This window comes from Melanostigma gelatinosum (assembly GCF_949748355.1).
Source record: "Melanostigma gelatinosum genome assembly, chromosome: 19".
NCBI lineage: Eukaryota > Metazoa > Chordata > Actinopteri > Perciformes > Zoarcidae > Melanostigma > Melanostigma gelatinosum.
The window spans coordinates 22,360,033-22,381,790 of record NC_136652.1 but is presented as its reverse complement, the minus strand read 5'-3'; the positions used below and the strand labels follow the sequence as shown (position 1 = coordinate 22,381,790).

Genomic DNA, 21,758 nt, shown 5'->3' with positions numbered 1-21,758 from the left:
TAAGATAATTATAGAATTCAGAAAACAGAATCTTAGCAGTTTCAGTTTAAAGTTTAGCGACTGAATATATGAAACATGAGCTCGACTCACTTTCATACTTTTAAATGAAGCAGTTTAACCAGCAGGAAGTGAATACAAAGATGTCATGGTTGGTATTTACATTCGTGCTGGGCAAGTTAACTCATGTTTTTTTAATATAAAAACACATTTGAACTGAGACTAGAGACAATACATAAGACACCAGTGGGATGAAAGCCAGCAAACATCCTATCGTCAGACCAGTCCTGTTTATGGCTTTGTATTAGAGAGATGTCCCTTCAGGGTTGCCGTAGAGAAAAGGAGACTTCCGGACATCGCTGGCTAAACTGCGATTAATAGCTATTAAATATTTGAATCGTTGCCCGGCACTAATATAAATCCATAACTGATAGTATACTGTCTCGTCTCTATGACCTCAAACGTCAGCATCGTATTTCATGAGGTTCCATTATAATAATGTGTCAGAAGACGTTTATTGAGAAGCGTTGAGTCACAAGTCAGTGAAGAATTCATTGTGTTGAAAGTGTCAGCGGGAGTTCATAAATGAATTATACAGAATGAGGTCCGGTTAGTACACGTTAGTACACGCTAGTACACGTTAGTACACCACCTCTGGCAGATGTACGTGTATGAAACCCTTTCCTTCATAATAAGATGCTTTATTGATGTTTGATCTGGTCATGAACGGTTCATTAGTTAATAGTTTGATGTACTTTGGAAGGTACCTGTTCTTTTCCTTCATATCTTTACAGCCTGTACATCGATCACTGACGCTGCTCCAGCTTATAAATGATGACATCACGCATGTTACAACCTGCATTAAGTGAGCGAGGCTGCGGACAGTCCGTTAGAGGATCTTGACGTCCAGCAGCGTGACGCCTCCCAGGACCTCCAGCTGAGAGACCCGGCTCAGGTCCTGGACCCGGTGTTTGAAGTCCACCAGGTGGAGCCCGTTGACGGCGACTCTGAACTGCTGAGACTCACAAAGAATGATCATCTGCAGAGAAACAAACATGTTTACTCACACAGCGCTGATGTTACAAACGGCTCCACAGGATAAAGAACTAACTACAAAAAACTTTTATTTTGAAATTAAAATGGAGTAGACGTTGCTGAAAGTGAAATAAAATCGATCACATCAACAATGTTGCCTACTGTTCTATATTTTACACACACACACACACACACACACACACACACACACACACACACACACACACACACACACACACACACACACACACACACACACACACACAGTTAAAGTCTGTGCTGATGGAGAGATGTGCATCATCAACATAGAAGTTGATATTAATCATGTAAACACACAATATGGAGCTCTGGGGGACGCCAACAGAAACTGAGTTTATTATTGTTTACAGGTGTTTCTATGACAACAAAACGACCAGTCTTCTGTCTTTTCACGACATCATCATCATCATAAGGAAGCTGAAGAACGGTTCTATAGATATAGAGCCTTGAAGGTGTAGATGTCGGTGGTGTTGTACCTCAAAGTATCGGCCCCCGCTGAAGGGGAAGGAGGAGCCCAGCCTCCTCTCCTCGGGGCCCCAGCACTCAGACAGGAAGGAGTTCCTGACGAAGACCTCTTTGTTCAGACGAGGGTTCAGATGAAGAGCGATGTCGCTGCTGCCGGACACTCGCAGGTTCACAGCGAAACTAGAAACACAGACGATGAACGGAACGTGTTCAGGTTACAGCAGAGAAAACACTCAAATATTAAGATATTCAGGAACCTTCTGACGTACAATAACGAACATCTGATCAGAACGCTCATTCACTTCTTTTGTCTCTTTAGTTAAATAACGTTCACCTCTCTGCGTTCTGATTGGTTTGTCCTTTGACGGTGATGCTGCGTCCAGCGCTCAGTCCGTTCAGCAGCTCTCCTCTGAAGGGAACACGCTGTACAAAGAAGACCTCATCAGACGACTACACCTGACCTCATCACAGACTACTACACCTGACCTCATCAGACTACTACACCTGACCTCATCAGACTACTACACCTGACCTCATCAGACTACTACACCTGACCTCATCAGACTACTACACCTGACCTCATCAGACTACTACACCTGACCTCATCACAGACGACTACACCTGACCTCATCAGACTACTACACCTGACCTCATCAGACGACTACACCTGACCTCATCAGACTACTACACCTGACCTCATCACAGACTACTACACCTGACCTCATCAGACGACTACACCTGACCTCATCACAGACTACACCTGACCTCATCAGACTACTACACCTGACCTCATCACAGACTACTACACCTGACCTCATCAGACGACTACACCTGACCTCATCAGACTACTACACCTGACCTCATCAGACGACTACACCTGACCTCATCACAGACTACACCTGACCTCATCAGACGACTACACCTGACCTCATCACAGACTACTACACCTGACCTCATCAGACGACTACACCTGACCTCATCACAGACTACACCTGACCTCATCAGACTACTACACCTGACCTCATCACAGACTACTACACCTGACCTCATCAGACGACTACACCTGACCTCATCAGACTACTACACCTGACCTCATCAGACGACTACACCTGACCTCATCACAGACTACACCTGACCTCATCAGACGACTACACCTGACCTCATCACAGACTACTACACCTGACCTCATCAGACTACTACACCTGACCTCATCACAGACTACTACACCTGACCTCATCAGACGACTACACCTGACCTCATCAGACTACTACACCTGACCTCATCACAGACTACACCTGACCTCATCAGACTACTACACCTGACCTCATCACAGACTACACCTGACCTCATCAGACGACTACACCTGACCTCATCACAGACTACTACACCTGACCTCATCAGACTACTACACCTGACCTCATCACAGACTACTACACCTGACCTCATCAGACGACTACACCTGACCTCATCAGACGACTACACCTGACCTCATCACAGACTACACCTGACCTCATCAGACTACTACACCTGACCTCATCACAGACTACTACACCTGACCTCATCAGACGACTACACCTGACCTCATCAGACTACTACACCTGACCTCATCAGACTACTACACCTGACCTCATCAGACGACTACACCTGACCTCATCAGACTACTACACCTGACCTCATCACAGACTACTACACCTGACCTCATCAGACGACTACACCTGACCTCATCAGACTACTACACCTGACCTCATCAGACTACTACACCTGACCTCATCACAGACTACTACACCTGACCTCATCAGACGACTACACCTGACCTCATCAGACGACTACACCTGACCTCATCAGACTACTACACCTGACCTCATCACAGACTACTACACCTGACCTCATCAGACGACTACACCTGACCTCATCAGACTACTACACCTGACCTCATCAGACGACTACACCTGACCTCATCACAGACTACTACACCTGACCTCATCAGACGACTACACCTGACCTCATCAGACTACTACACCTGACCTCATCACAGACTACTACACCTGACCTCATCAGACGACTACACCTGACCTCATCAGACTACTACACCTGACCTCATCAGACTACTACACCTGACCTCATCACAGACTACTACACCTGACCTCATCAGACGACTACACCTGACCTCATCAGACGACTACACCTGACCTCATCAGACTACTACACCTGACCTCATCACAGACTACTACACCTGACCTCATCAGACTACTACACCTGACCTCATCACAGACTACTACACCTGACCTCATCACAGACTACACCTGACCTCATCAGACTACTACACCTGACCTCATCACAGACTACTACACCTGACCTCATCAGACTACTACACCTGACCTCATCAGACGACTACACCTGACCTCATCACAGACTACACCTGACCTCATCAGACTACTACACCTGACCTCATCAGACTACTACACCTGACCTCATCAGACTACTACACCTGACCTCATCACAGACTACTACACCTGACCTCATCAGACTACTACACCTGACCTCATCACAGACTACTACACCTGACCTCATCAGACTACTACACCTGACCTCATCAGACGACTACACCTGACCTCATCACAGACTACACCTGACCTCATCAGACTACTACACCTGACCTCATCAGACTACTACACCTGACCTCATCAGACTACTACACCTGACCTCATCACAGACTACTACACCTGACCTCATCAGACTACTACACCTGACCTCATCAGACTACTACACCTGACCTCATCAGACTACTACACCTGACCTCATCAGACTACTACACCTGACCTCATCAGACTACTACACCTGACCTCATCACAGACTACTACACCTGACCTCATCACAGACTACTACACCTGACCTCATCAGACTACTACACCTGACCTCATCACAGACTACTACACCTGACCTCATCACAGACTACTACACCTGACCTCATCAGACGACTACACCTGACCTCATCAGACTACTACACCTGACCTCATCACAGACTACTACACCTGACCTCATCAGACGACTACACCTGACCTCATCAGACTACTACACCTGACCTCATCAGACGACTACACCTGACCTCATCAGACGACTACACCTGACCTCATCACAGACTACTACACCTGACCTCATCAGACGACTACACCTGACCTCATCAGACGACTACACCTGACCTCATCACAGACTACTACACCTGACCTCATCAGACGACTACACCTGACCTCATCAGACTACTACACCTGACCTCATCAGACGACTACACCTGACCTCATCAGACGACTACACCTGACCTCATCACAGACTACTACACCTGACCTCATCACAGACTACTACACCTGACCTCATCAGACTACTACACCTGACCTCATCACAGACTACTACACCTGACCTCATCACAGACTACTACACCTGACCTCATCAGACTACTACACCTGACCTCATCACAGACTACTACACCTGACCTCATCACAGACTACTACACCTGACCTCATCACAGACTACTACACCTGACCTCATCAGACGACTACACCTGACCTCATCAGACTACTACACCTGACCTCATCAGACTACTACACCTGACCTCATCACAGACTACTACACCTGACCTCATCAGACTACTACACCTGACCTCATCACAGACTACTACACCTGACCTCATCACAGACTACACCTGACCTCATCAGACTACTACACCTGACCTCATCAGACTACTACACCTGACCTCATCACAGACTACTACACCTGACCTCATCAGACTACTACACCTGACCTCATCAGACTACTACACCTGACCTCATCACAGACTACTACACCTGACCTCATCAGACTACTACACCTGACCTCATCACAGACTACTACACCTGACCTCATCACAGACTACACCTGACCTCATCAGACTACTACACCTGACCTCATCAGACTACTACACCTGACCTCATCAGACGACTACACCTGACCTCATCACAGACTACTACACCTGACCTCATCACAGACTACACCTGACCTCATCAGACTACTACACCTGACCTCATCAGACTACTACACCTGACCTCATCAGACTACTACACCTGACCTCATCACAGACTACTACACCTGACCTCATCAGACTACTACACCTGACCTCATCACAGACTACTACACCTGACCTCATCAGACTACTACACCTGACCTCATCACAGACTACTACACCTGACCTCATCAGACTACTACACCTGACCTCATCAGACTACTACACCTGACCTCATCAGACTACTACACCTGACCTCATCACAGACTACACCTGACCTCATCACAGACGACTACATCTGACCTCATCAGACGACTACACCTGACCTCATCAGACTACTACACCTGACCTCATCAGACTACTACACCTGACCTCATCACAGACTACTACACCTGACCTCATCAGACTACTACACCTGACCTCATCAGACGACTACACCTGACCTCATCAGACTACTACACCTGACCTCATCAGACGACTACACCTGACCTCATCAGACTACTACACCTGACCTCATCACAGACTACTACACCTGACCTCATCAGACGACTACACCTGACCTCATCAGACTACTACACCTGACCTCATCAGACTACTACACCTGACCTCATCAGACGACTACACCTGACCTCATCAGACTACTACACCTGACCTCATCACAGACTACTACACCTGACCTCATCAGACGACTACACCTGACCTCATCAGACTACTACACCTGACCTCATCACAGACTACTACACCTGACCTCATCAGACGACTACACCTGACCTCATCAGACGACTACACCTGACCTCATCAGACTACTACACCTGACCTCATCACAGACTACTACACCTGACCTCATCAGACGACTACACCTGACCTCATCAGACTACTACACCTGACCTCATCAGACGACTACACCTGACCTCATCACAGACTACTACACCTGACCTCATCAGACGACTACACCTGACCTCATCAGACTACTACACCTGACCTCATCACAGACTACTACACCTGACCTCATCAGACGACTACACCTGACCTCATCAGACTACTACACCTGACCTCATCAGACTACTACACCTGACCTCATCACAGACTACTACACCTGACCTCATCAGACGACTACACCTGACCTCATCAGACGACTACACCTGACCTCATCAGACTACTACACCTGACCTCATCACAGACTACTACACCTGACCTCATCAGACTACTACACCTGACCTCATCACAGACTACTACACCTGACCTCATCACAGACTACACCTGACCTCATCAGACTACTACACCTGACCTCATCACAGACTACTACACCTGACCTCATCAGACTACTACACCTGACCTCATCACAGACTACACCTGACCTCATCAGACTACTACACCTGACCTCATCAGACTACTACACCTGACCTCATCAGACTACTACACCTGACCTCATCACAGACTACACCTGACCTCATCAGACTACTACACCTGACCTCATCACAGACTACTACACCTGACCTCATCAGACGACTACACCTGACCTCATCACAGACTACACCTGACCTCATCAGACTACTACACCTGACCTCATCAGACTACTACACCTGACCTCATCAGACTACTACACCTGACCTCATCACAGACTACTACACCTGACCTCATCAGACTACTACACCTGACCTCATCACAGACTACTACACCTGACCTCATCAGACTACTACACCTGACCTCATCAGACGACTACACCTGACCTCATCACAGACTACACCTGACCTCATCAGACTACTACACCTGACCTCATCAGACTACTACACCTGACCTCATCAGACTACTACACCTGACCTCATCACAGACTACTACACCTGACCTCATCAGACTACTACACCTGACCTCATCAGACTACTACACCTGACCTCATCAGACTACTACACCTGACCTCATCAGACTACTACACCTGACCTCATCAGACTACTACACCTGACCTCATCACAGACTACTACACCTGACCTCATCACAGACTACTACACCTGACCTCATCAGACTACTACACCTGACCTCATCACAGACTACTACACCTGACCTCATCAGACGACTACACCTGACCTCATCAGACTACTACACCTGACCTCATCACAGACTACTACACCTGACCTCATCAGACGACTACACCTGACCTCATCAGACTACTACACCTGACCTCATCAGACTACTACACCTGACCTCATCACAGACTACTACACCTGACCTCATCAGACGACTACACCTGACCTCATCAGACGACTACACCTGACCTCATCAGACTACTACACCTGACCTCATCACAGACTACTACACCTGACCTCATCAGACGACTACACCTGACCTCATCAGACTACTACACCTGACCTCATCACAGACTACTACACCTGACCTCATCACAGACTACTACACCTGACCTCATCACAGACTACTACACCTGACCTCATCAGACTACTACACCTGACCTCATCACAGACTACTACACCTGACCTCATCACAGACTACTACACCTGACCTCATCAGACTACTACACCTGACCTCATCACAGACTACTACACCTGACCTCATCACAGACTACTACACCTGACCTCATCACAGACTACTACACCTGACCTCATCAGACGACTACACCTGACCTCATCAGACTACTACACCTGACCTCATCAGACTACTACACCTGACCTCATCACAGACTACTACACCTGACCTCATCAGACTACTACACCTGACCTCATCACAGACTACTACACCTGACCTCATCACAGACTACACCTGACCTCATCAGACTACTACACCTGACCTCATCACAGACTACTACACCTGACCTCATCAGACTACTACACCTGACCTCATCAGACGACTACACCTGACCTCATCACAGACTACACCTGACCTCATCAGACTACTACACCTGACCTCATCACAGACTACTACACCTGACCTCATCAGACTACTACACCTGACCTCATCACAGACTACTACACCTGACCTCATCAGACTACTACACCTGACCTCATCACAGACTACTACACCTGACCTCATCAGACTACTACACCTGACCTCATCAGACTACTACACCTGACCTCATCAGACTACTACACCTGACCTCATCACAGACTACACCTGACCTCATCACAGACGACTACATCTGACCTCATCAGACGACTACACCTGACCTCATCAGACTACTACACCTGACCTCATCAGACTACTACACCTGACCTCATCACAGACGACTACATCTGACCTCATCAGACGACTACACCTGACCTCATCAGACTACTACACCTGACCTCATCAGACTACTACACCTGACCTCATCAGACGACTACACCTGACCTCATCAGACTACTACACCTGACCTCATCAGACTACTACACCTGACCTCATCACAGACGACTACATCTGACCTCATCAGACGACTACACCTGACCTCATCAGACTACTACACCTGACCTCATCAGACTACTACACCTGACCTCATCAGACGACTACACCTGACCTCATCAGACTACTACACCTGACCTCATCAGACGACTACACCTGACCTCATCAGACGACTACACCTGACCTCATCACAGACGACTACATCTGACCTCATCAGACGACTACACCTGACCTCATCAGACTACTACACCTGACCTCATCAGACTACTACACCTGACCTCATCAGACGACTACACCTGACCTCATCAGACGACTACACCTGACCTCATCAGACTACTACACCTGACCTCATCAGACGACTACACCTGACCTCATCAGACTACTACACCTGACCTCATCAGACTACTACACCTGACCTCATCAGACTACTACACCTGACCTCATCAGACTACTACACCTGACCTCATCACAGACGACTACATCTGACCTCATCAGACGACTACACCTGACCTCATCACAGACTACTACACCTGACCTCATCACACTACTACACCTGACCTCATCAGACTACTACACCTGACCTCATCAGACTACTACACCTGACCTCATCAGACGACTACACCTGACCTCATCACAGACTACTACACCTGACCTCATCAGACTACTACACCTGACCTCATCACAGACGACTACACCTGACCTCATCAGACTACTACACCTGACCTCATCAGACGACTACACCTGACCTCATCAGACTACTACACCTGACCTCATCACAGACTACTACACCTGACCTCATCAGACTACTACACCTGACCTCATCACAGACGACTACACCTGACCTCATCACACTACTACACCTGACCTCATCAGACTACTACACCTGACCTCATCAGACTACTACACCTGACCTCATCAGACGACTACACCTGACCTCATCACAGACTACTACACCTGACCTCATCAGACTACTACACCTGACCTCATCAGACGACTACACCTGACCTCATCACAGACTACTACACCTGACCTCATCAGACTACTACACCTGACCTCATCACAGACGACTACACCTGACCTCATCAGACTACTACACCTGACCTCATCAGACTACTACACCTGACCTCATCAGACTACTACACCTGACCTCATCAGACGACTACACCTGACCTCATCAGACTACTACACCTGACCTCATCAGACTACTACACCTATATATACATATACATATATATATATACATATATATATATATATATATATATATATATATATACATATACACATATATATATATATATATATATATATACATATACATATATATATATATATATATACATATACATATATATATACATATACATATACATATACATATACATATATATATATATATATATATACATATATGTAAACTGTAGAAGCCCAAAAGAGACTATGAGAATTATAACATAAACAGCAAACTGTAATTCCACATTAACGTTATAATGTTCTACGTGTGTAATTCAGTAAAATGAATTGCATTAATGTCATTTCCACGGACTCATAAGAGCGTTTTATAACGATAATATAATGAACATTGTAAAATCTGTTTACATTTAATTGTTTTCTCTTCATGAAATCGGATTCAAAATGAAAATCTAATATTCTAACAATCTGAAAACAGCACTCGACATTTTATTTCCTTCACTTCATCTTAATATTTTGACATATTTGTATAATAAAGCTTCCATAACCAACCATCACGCACAGCAAAACTCACCAAGTCACCCGGAGAACAGATCAACGTCTGTAACGTGAAAAACAAAACAATCATCACTGAATTAAAAGACAACAACTGAGCTCATCTCACTGGAGTCCCACAGGGCTCCGTGTTAGAGCCTCTGCTGCTTCCTGTTTAGAGCCTCTGCTGCTTCCTGTTTAGAGTCTCTGCTGCTTCCTGTTTGCATGCTTCTCTTTGTACAAAACATATGAGATGCACTTTCATTGTTATGCTGACAATAATCATGTGTACTTAAACATAACACCTGCAGACAATCTGGGCTTTTAAAATTAGATATTTGATAAAATTACATTTTTAATCATATGAAGTGAAGTAAACACGGTCGGTTATATATCTGATAAATTATCAAAGTGTTTCTGTATTTTGACGGATTAATCGTTTCAGCTCCAAAGTTAAGAAAGAACAAACTGTCTGATGGAGGTTCTGGCTCATCTCTGCTTCTTCCTGATTGGTCGGTTGGGCCACAGACGAAACGTCGCTCTAAAACAACAACAACAACACATGTCATTCCTCTTCACCACGTGTCTGATCACATGAAGAAGAAGCTCAGCGGCTCCTCTTCATCACTCACTTGGCTCGGCAGGATTCCAGCAGCTTCCACTTGAACCTTCCCAGAAACACACAAGGTGTCGACTCGCTCCAGATCCACTTTGTGTCTGAACTCCAACAGGTGAGCTCCGTTCACCGCCACCTGCAGCACAGAGTACTCCATAGTATAAACAAAGTACTACACACAAAGTACTCCAAACTTTACACAAAGTACTCCATACTTTACACAAAGTACTCCATACTCTGCACAAAGTACTCCATACTTTACACAAAGTAGTCCATACTCTGCACAAAGTACTCCATACTTTACACAAAGTACTCCATACTCTGCACAAAGTACTCCATACTTTACACAAAGTAGTCCATACTCTGCACAAAGTACTCCATACTCTGCACAAAGTACTCCATACTCTGCACAAAGTACTCCATACTTTACACAAAGTAGTCCATACTCTGCACAAAGTACTCCATACTTTACACAAAGTACTCCATACTTTGCACAAAGTACTCCATACTCTGCACAAAGTACTCCATACTCTGCACAAAGTACTCCATACTTTACTATGGTAAAAGTAGCAGAACCAGTGGAATAATACTCCATTACACGTAGAACTCCTCAGTTCAGAATGTTACTTCAGTAAAGTGTCTTTAAACGTTAACGGGCTCATTGTGCAGAATAGTACAACATTATTTATCATTAATGAATAACTTGTAGTTCATCAAAGTCGAGACAATTAGAGATACTTTGTTTAATACTATCAGAACTCCATCTTATTTTATAATCACTTCGTTTATAAGTTTACTTTATTTATTTATTGATTTAAACCAGTGATTCTCAACTGGTGACCCACGTTTTCAGTGGGTCGCGGGCCTTTGCATATATATACATACATATACATATACATATACATATACACATATATATATATACACACATACACATATATATATACACACATACACATATATATATATACACACATACACATATATATATACATACATACACATATATATATACATACATATACATATACATATACACATATATATATACACACATATATATACATATACACATATATATATATACACATATACACATATATATATATATATACACACATACACATATACATATATACACACATATACATATATATATACATATACATATATATATACATATACATATATATACATATACATACATACATACACATATACATACATACATACATATACACACACACAGTATATATAGTACTTTATACTGTACTACATCTCAGAGGTACATGTTGTACTTTATACTGTACTACATCTCAGAGGTACATGTTGTACTTTATACTGTACTACATCTCAGAGGTACATAGAGTACTTTATACTGTACTACATCTCAGAGGTACATAGAGTACTTTATACTGTACTACATCTCAGAGGTACATAGAGTAATTTATACTGTACTACATCTCAGAGGTACATATTGTACTTTATACTGTACTACATCTCAGAGGTACATAGAGTACTTTATACTGTACTACACCTCAGAGGTACATATTGTACTTTATACTGTACTACATCTCAGAGGTACATAGAGTACTTTATACTGTACTACACCTCAGAGGTACATGTTGTACTTTATACTGTACTACATCTCAGCGGTACATATTGTACTTTATACTGTACTACATCTCAGCGGTACATATTGTACTTTATACTGTACTACATCTCAGAGGTACATATTGTACTTTATACTGTACTACATCTCAGAGGTACATATTGTACTTTATACTGTACTACATCTCAGCGGTACATATTGTACTTTATACTGTACTATATCTCAGAGGTACATAGAGTACTTTATACTGTACTAGGTGTCAGTGAGTCATGTGGTCTCAGACCTTAAACGAGTCCTTCTGGACGAGGACGATGAGCTCAAAGGTCTCCCCGACGGTGAACGGGTTCTGGTTCAGGATCTCCTCTCTGCTCCAGCGTTCCTTCTGCAGAGAGTTACAGACGACGCACGGAGACTTCCTGAACCTCGGGTTGAAGTGAAACGCCACGTCGGCCCTCGGCTTCACGCTGCTGCCGCACGTCAAGTCCACCTGGAACCTGGAACACAGGTAGATCAGCGATGACGTCAGGAACACAGGTAGATCAGCGATGACGTCAGGAACACAGGTAGATCAGCGATGACGTCAGGAACACAGGTAGATCAGCGATGACGTCAGGAACACAGGTAGATCAGCGATGACGTCAGGAACACAGGTAGATCAGCGATGACGTCAGGAACACAGGTAGATCAGCGATGACGTCAGGAACACAGGTAGATCAGAGAGGTTTTAAACTGTCTCACCTGTCGGCATCAGACGGCACGGAGCCCTGGATGAGAACCATCTCCCCCGGCAGCAGACCACCCAGGATGGTCCCAGCAAAGGGAACCGCCTTGCGCGCGTGAGGGGGGGGGGTTGGGAATATATATATCTGTAGTGTCTATATATATATAGATATATATCTATATATAGATATATATCTATATATAGATATATATCTATATATAGATATCTGTAGACACTATAGATATCTAACGTTATATGTATAGTGTCTATATATCTATAGTGTCTACAGTAGTTTATTATATTGACACCAGTAACTATCATATTTATCAGTGCTCTAATATTTCACCTTTAAACGTTAACCAGCTAAACTTAAACAAAGTCGGTACACAAACTATAAAGAGGCTATTTAATAATGAGACAAACTGTTTATTAATAATTAAATGCAGTATGACGTAGTTGGTCAGAAGCGAAACTCCGCCAATATTTTAGCGATATGAATGTATTTATATACATATTTATACATGTTCTAAACACGTTATACGACACATTAAATATTCATTACTTTGAGATCAACTTGAGACTAAACTGAGCGGCTAGCTCGGGTGCTAGCTCGCCTGCTAACCAGCTAAATGTTCGGTAAGAAGTTAATTTAACGTTAATGTCGACAATAAACGGGAGAATGACAATAACCGGACGGAGTCTTACCGGGTTAGAGAACGTCTGTCTCGGGTTAGAAACAGACATGTTTAAAGCAGAGAAGCTCGACGCGAAGCTGCTCTTTGGACCTTTGTTTACTTCCGTATTTCACGTCCGTCACTCGGACGACGTCACAAGGATGAGACAAAACCGGCGGCTTCACACGCAGAGACACCGTTGGGACAACGCACACCGATGACGTAGTTGTCCGCTCCTTACAGGCTGCGGAAGTGAATGAAAGTCACATGACTCTTAGTCATTAAACCACGTGTTATCAGAAAAGTGTCTCGTTTTTAACAGTTTGTTTAATATTGAATAAGAAATAATAAAACGTTTGTTTTACTCGGGACAATGGAACATTCCACAAAGCATTGTTGGATGTAGTTACAATAAAAAGATGTAATGAAATAGCATAAAACAAAACATGTTTAATTAAATAAACACTTGAAGCATTCAGTGTATCTTTATGATGAATTGTATTTTCTAATTATCCTGTAAATAAAGCCGTATATACTTTTACATCTGAATACATTCTCATTACACATCCCCGCTGACATCAGTTCATACTTTGTGTAATACTTTATTATCTGCACTGTTACATTGAAGCTTCAACTTGTGATCCGTTTGAGGTTTTTAATTCTAATAACTTTCCAGTTTTTGAAGATTATCTGGGAAATCATTTTGACAATGTTTCAACATCAACTTTTTTTATTTTATTGCAGACATACAGGAAGTGATGTCACTTCCAGTTTGTCCTTTTATTGGAATCATTTTTGATATTTGACTCCAGAATCTGTTGATTCTATATTTGAGTCTGGATTGTTTCACTAAACTTATCGTTTGACTAAAATGATGGAGAACGAATTAAAGTTAACGGTAAAGTTTGACTTCCCACTCGATGTCTTTATACCGTTTATGAAGCTAGTCAGCTAGCTTAGCATAAAGACTGGAGCCAGGTAGCATGGCTCTGCCCAGAGAGTAAAACAAATAACCACCTGTTGCCGCTAAAGCAGATTGATGTATTTTACTACTTTAATACAAATATAAAATGACATGAGGTTTATATTTATTCGTCGATAACTTCCTGAATAAATCACGTTAAGCTTTAAATAAATGAAGAGTAAAATCTCTAACAGAGTTTTGTTGCGTTTAGATCAAACGTTTAAAATAAAGATTGAGACTTATATTCAGAATATTTAGTTTTATTACAAAAAAACACACAAACTGTACAAATTAAAAACACATTAAGTTCATATAAAACACACTAATATAGCAGGTTTCATATTTAAATACAAAGCAGCAGAGAAACTCTGGTTGTGTATATTTTACCTGGTGGTTCAGATAATACACCTGGCCACCTATTGGCTGTAAACGCAGTGTTGCCTCAGAAGTCGGCGTCCAGCCTGAAGGTGCTGTCTGAGCCTCCAGACATCACGCCCATCCTCTGGTACTCGCCCACTCGCTTCTCAAAGAAGTTGGTCTTTCCCTCCAGAGAGATGTTCTCCATGAAGTCAAAGGGGTTCTCCACCCGGTAGATCTGCAGAGAACCAAGTGTAACTCGCGTTAAAGAGGAACATTAGACCGTTTGTTCTGTCTAGAGTTCACAATATAGAGTTACAGGCAGAACCCTACAGGCGTCAGGTCTGTTCAGACCAGCGTCTGTGTCGTGCTGCTGTCGTTCTGTCAGTGAACCACTCGTCCTCCAATCAGAACGTGTGCAGCAGCACTCAGCCCCCATCATCGGCTGAGGTCCGTACCCCTGCGCTTCTCATCACCACAGACCCGACCCCTGACCCCCCGTGGTCCACTGGGAGCTGTGGTTTCGTCGGGACGCTCTTACCTTGGTGAAGCCGAGCTCCAGCATCAGTCTGTCGGCTACAAACTCGATGTACTGGTTCATCAGCTCCCCGTTCATCCCGATCAGCTTCACCGGCAGAGCCTCCGTCAGGAACTCCTGCGAGAGAAACCAGAACACGTTAAACCACCCAGTGAACCCAGTGGACCCATGGACCGGAGCACAGAGACCACAACGTGTCCACAGACCTGCTCGATCTCCACCGCGTTCTGGATGATCTTGGTGACCGTTTCTGCCGACGGTTTGTTCACCAGATGTTTGAACATCAGACAAGCAAAGTCACAGTGGAGCCCCTGAAACCAGGAACAGACCAGTCAGGACACAGAGCGAGACACACACCGGGACCCTACAGACCTGTTACAGGCGGACCCTGCAGACCTGTTACAGGCGGACCCTACAGGTGTCAGGTCTGTTCAGACCAGCGTCTGTGTCGTGCTGCTGTCGTTCTGTCAGTGAACCACTCGTCCTCCAATCAGAACGTGTGCAGCAGCACTCAGCCCCCATCATTGGCTGAGGTCCGTACCCCTGCGCTTCTCATCACCACAGACCCGACCCCTGACCAATAATCCATACTGACCAGTACCACACGCAGAGAGACCAGCACTACTGACCTCGTCTCGGCTGATGAGCTCGTTGGAGAAGGTCAGGCCGGGCATCAGGCCTCTCTTCTTCAGCCAGAAGATGGCGGCGAAGGAACCAGAGAAGAAGATTCCCTCCACGGCGGAGAAGGCCACCACACGTTCTCCTGGAGGAACCACAGAGTGACGATCAGCACCAGATACCGGACCAGTACCAGATAAACACCAGACACCGGACCAGAGAGCAGGTCTTACCGAAGTTGGCGTCCTTGTTGCCGATCCAGTTGATCGCCCAGTCGGCCTTCTTCTTCACACACGGCAGCGTCTCGATGGCGTTGAACAGGTATTCTCTGAGGGTCATTGAACGCACCGTCAGACACAGAACAGTAGAGTGTAGTACCAGAGACCAGTAGAGGTCTAGCACCAGGTCTCTGGTGGTCTCACCTCTCCGCGGGCTCCTTGATGTAGGTGTCGATGAGGAGGCTGTACATCTCCGAGTGGATGTTCTCCATGGCGATCTGGAACCCATAGAAGCAGCGAGCCTCCGTCACCTGGACCTCCTGAGTGAAGCGCTCCACCTGGTGGTCACCCGGAGAACACGCTTTAATAACGTCAACATTTAGACTTTATGTCAACAACAGCTGATCTGAGAGCAGCTCACCAGGTTCTCGTTGACGATGCCGTCGCTGGCGGCGAAAAAAGCCAACACGTGAGAGATGAAGAACCTCTCCTCGTCCTTCAGAGACTCCCAGTGCTGCAGGTCTTTGGACAGATCCACCTGGACACAGACAGGAAGTGAGCACGACATCGTCCCACACCCGGAGGCCACGCCCACACGCTCGTCTCCACGGTTACCTCCTCCGCGGTCCAGAAGGAGGCCTCGGCCTTCTTGTACATCTGCCAGATGTCGTGGTATCGGATGGGGAAGATGACGAAGCGACGAGGATTGTTCTTCAGCAGAGGCTCCTCCTCTTCCTCTGGACTGCTGCTCTTCACGGCTTCAGACTGAGAGAACGCTCAGATTTTATTTATTTATATATACATACATATCACAACTTTATTGGTTTAAATTAGAGCTGAAGTTATGAACTAAGCGTTACATCATTCATCACATAAACATCTTCAGCCGACTAAACAAATACTTCATGTTGACTCCAGGAAACATGTTACAAACCAATGATTGATCGAAAACAATCCGACAACCTCTAATGTTCATCTATAATCTATTAGGATTACCTGCAGATACAATTCAAACAAATATTACTTATAACTGTAGAGAAACTAGAAGGAACAGCTGATCGAGCATCAACAGGAACAGCTGATCGAGCACGTTTTTTGGCGCCAGAACAGAGACTTTAGGCGCCATGTGATCAAAATAACCAAAACACAGCAATACGAGTTTAACATAATGTGACCGTTAAATAAGAAGAAGAAAGTCTCAGTACATCCGGGTCTCACTCACCGCGTCACTGAAGATTTTTCGCGCGGTTTTTGAAGCCAAGATGCGGCTCGCGCTCAGACTCGGTGGCTGAAAGATGAAGAAGAAATCCTCCGTGAACAAACATGTACTTTATACACACGACGAATACTTGTACCGGCTGAAATACACATTAAACACAAGTGAGGAGAACATGGCCGCCGTTGAGACTTCTAGCGTTCAGATGTTTCTCTCACCGTGTTCTCTTTGTCCAGAGACATGTTGTCCATCTGACCGCTGAGGGACTTCTCGTTCTTCACACGAAGAGGACTGCGAGCAGAATACATGTCGAATAAAAGATAAGTTAAGTAGTTAAAACTTTATAAAACCAGGAGGCGAAACTAAGAGCAGCCGACGAGGAGCGGAGACTGAAGCGGCTCCTCTCGTCCGCTCCGCGTCCTTTATCCGAATATTGGCGCCAGAACGCAGCCGACCAATAGGAACGCAGCACGTGACCGGCTCTTTAAAGTGCCGCTGCGGACGGAGCCAATCAGGTTGCGAAGCCGCGCTCACGTGACGGCTGACCAGCTGCGGGAAACGCAGAAAAACCGTCTTTGTTTGCGGTTACGAAACTGAACGAAAGAGACGTTACGCAACTATTTAAACATGATGTGTCTGACATTTATTTGATTTGTTTTAATGTGTTACAATACATGTGTGACATCATTTATTGAGTTAATTTCTGGTTTGTTTATTGTTTACTGTAATAAAAGCATTGTCACCTAAATTAAGCGCCAAAATAATACTTTCACGTCACTTCGACAACAGAAACACGATTTAACGGTAGAATAATTGTGTATTTGTGTCTTTTAGTGACTAAACGTGTTGTACCTTAAACCCGTTCAGGTTTCAGGCTCTAAAACAACAGTTGTAGCTTCTTTTTACATCTAAATTCAGACGTGTTTAAGAGGATTTCCTCCCTTTAAAATAATCTACTCTAACGCAACAACTGCTTCCTGGGTGCCGCCGAAGCGAGAACGCTGATTGGCTGCTGCTTGGGAAGACTTTCTTCTTCTTCGTTGGGGTTTTACAGCAGCCGGCAGACGTTATGTCGCATTGCTGCCACCTACTGGACCTGGACCATTACTGCACCATTTTAATACTAGATCCTTTTTATTAATTCAACAGACATATTATTTACCTTTCCTTTATTCCATACTTCAAAATATTCCTTACTGATATTTATATTAATGTCAAAATAGAGAAGTAGCAAAACCACAGTATCAAAAAACTGTTGTAAGTCAGAGTTATGTGTTAATTTAGTTCATTCATATTCCTTCAAACTTTAATATTTGTGTGACGTCACGTGTTTATTGTTCATTTTGTATTTACTGTAATATAAAGGTGTGCTCATCGGGATAATTTAGTGCCAAAAATCATTGTACACAATTTTTATATTTTTATTACATTGTATATTTTTCTAATTATTTTTATAATAATTATTATATTATCATCTATATTTTTATAATAATTATTATATTATCATATATATTATATATTTTTTTATTATATTATATTTTTAGATTTGAGAACTTGAACTCGCATGAACAGGGTTTAATTTTTTTAAAATAAAATAAAATAAAATAATATAAAATAATATGAAATAAAATAAAATAGGTTTGATGACCACAATATTTATATAAAATACATATGACAATAAAAGACCTGTAAACTTTTATTTTTAGATTAAAAGAGAAACTTGCAGTGCAAGAAAAAACTTTGAGGTACTTGTACTTCACTTGAGTATTTCTTGTTCATTTTATTTAATACTTTAGTATATTTTACTCCATTAAATTCATCCAATTTGAGTTACGAGTTCCTTATCAGATATTTAGATATTAATAATAACAATGCAACATATAAATCAACAACTAAATTATGTGGTATTATTAGAGATTAAGAAAATACTTTCTCGATGCATGAAGTATCTCTCTTATGCATGAAACATCATGTTTTCATTTTTATTATTTTTTATCTTTTTCTGTGTATGTAATTTATTGACCCTGGGGTCACATTGTGTTTTTTATGCTTTTAAATTTCTGCTCTGTTAAGCACTTTGTGATGTTATATCTGTGAAAAGCGCTCTGTAAATTAATTTCATTCATTCATTCATTCATCATGAATACTTTTACTTTTGTTACTATATGTCTACTTTGACTATGACTTTTTATTGAATACATTTTCAAACCCAGGATAAACTTAATATACTATTTATATACATATTGTATACACACATATATATATATATATATATATATATATATATATATATATATATATATATATTTTTTTTTTTTACATGAACGTATATTATTTGCAATTTGAATACATTTTTTATGTATATTTTTATTTATATATATATATATATAGTCTTACAGTGTTTTTAAATCCAGCTGCAGTACCACCTCCCGCCTCACGGTGTCCCTGTTGCTTTAGTTTCTTAGGCTCCACCAGACCTTTGTCTTTATTTATACATGTTTTATTCTTCAATTCATTTTATTTTGGCTGCAGCTGAATGTCGGTCAGTAAGGCAAGTGGGCGGGTACCTCACCCGCCAATCACGTGCCCTCCTCACTTTCCCGGCACAGCATCGTCCTGTCCCATTGGTCACACCCCCCCCCCCCCCCCCCCCCCCCCTTGAGCTCTGCCTCCTGATTCGTTGACCGCTGTTACCGGGTGGCGCGAGGAGAGAGAGGACAGATCTGCGGTTGCGTAATAGCGCCGCTGTCGTCGAGCAGAAACTTCCTCCAGAAACACGTTAACGCTTTATCACAGTTCTCCCGCATTAACGGCTGACCGACGTTCATCAACAGCCAACAAACAAACATTTGTTTTTCATGAAACATCTTTCATTTATCTTTGTATTTTTTATTCCTTATTTAATTTTTATATTTAATTTATTTGTTTCTTATTAGATTTTTTTTATTTCTTAGTCTTCTTATTTTTCTTCTTATTTTTTATTTCTTATTTTATTTTAATTATATTCTTTGTGTATTTTTATCGACTGCCTCGCTGATCTTTCTGTTATTGTTATTATTGTCTTGTTTTTGCTGCTTTTGTCTGTCAAAGCACTTTGTAAACTGTTGTTAAAGGTGATGTGTAAATAAAGTTATTATTATTATTATTATAAACAGAGAGCAGCAACAAATACAACTTTGTTACCTGAAGCTCATAATTTAAAATGTCTAAAGAAAATGTCCATATAGTTATGTATATAGTACCTAGCGTACATTTGTAATACCTGTACTGTAATATTTATTACCTGTTCTCTATACTTGTACTGTATATTTGTAATGTGTAGTACCTGTACACTGTACTTCTAATATGCATTATCTGTTCTGTACACTTGTATTCTATACTTGTACTACATGCACTGTATACTTAAAATGTGTATTACCTGATGTGTATACTTGTACTGTGTACTAAGCTAAGCTAAGTACATTCTGCTTTCTACCGGTCTTTATGCTAAGCTAAGTACATTCTGCTTTCTACCGGTCTTTATGCTATGCTAACTACATTCTGCTT

General features: G+C 43.0%; 2 protein-coding genes across 3 annotated transcripts; both read right to left on the bottom strand.

Moving 5' to 3' along the window:
* Positions 1 to 487: 487 nt before the first annotated feature.
* Positions 488 to 14,454, bottom strand: LOC306793279 (galectin-8-like). 2 transcript variants are annotated; one of them, XM_079290825.1, is made up of 9 exons: positions 14,333 to 14,454; positions 13,645 to 13,733; positions 13,190 to 13,400; positions 11,311 to 11,430; positions 11,148 to 11,219; positions 10,719 to 10,745; positions 1,871 to 1,959; positions 1,548 to 1,716; positions 488 to 1,036 (listed from the first exon to the last, which is right to left on the bottom strand). In XM_079290825.1, exons 1-9 carry the CDS (start codon positions 14,369 to 14,371, stop codon positions 887 to 889), a joined length of 966 nt encoding a protein of 321 aa, XP_079146951.1. In that variant the 5' UTR covers positions 14,372 to 14,454; the 3' UTR covers positions 488 to 886. The 2 variants fall into 2 exon arrangements, with proteins under 2 accessions (XP_079146951.1, XP_079146952.1); XM_079290826.1 differs by lacking the exon at positions 10,719 to 10,745.
* A 1,061-nt stretch (positions 14,455 to 15,515) lies between these two features.
* LOC306793373 (ribonucleoside-diphosphate reductase subunit M2-like) lies at positions 15,516 to 18,619 on the bottom strand. Its single transcript, XM_079290980.1, has 10 exons — positions 18,431 to 18,619; positions 18,219 to 18,284; positions 17,612 to 17,761; positions 17,418 to 17,534; positions 17,201 to 17,334; positions 17,012 to 17,106; positions 16,790 to 16,923; positions 16,367 to 16,471; positions 16,164 to 16,277; positions 15,516 to 15,860 (listed from the first exon to the last, which is right to left on the bottom strand). Exons 1-10 carry the CDS (start codon positions 18,518 to 18,520, stop codon positions 15,708 to 15,710), a joined length of 1,158 nt encoding a protein of 385 aa, XP_079147106.1. The 5' UTR covers positions 18,521 to 18,619; the 3' UTR covers positions 15,516 to 15,707.
* Between the last annotated feature and the right edge of the window lie 3,139 nt (positions 18,620 to 21,758).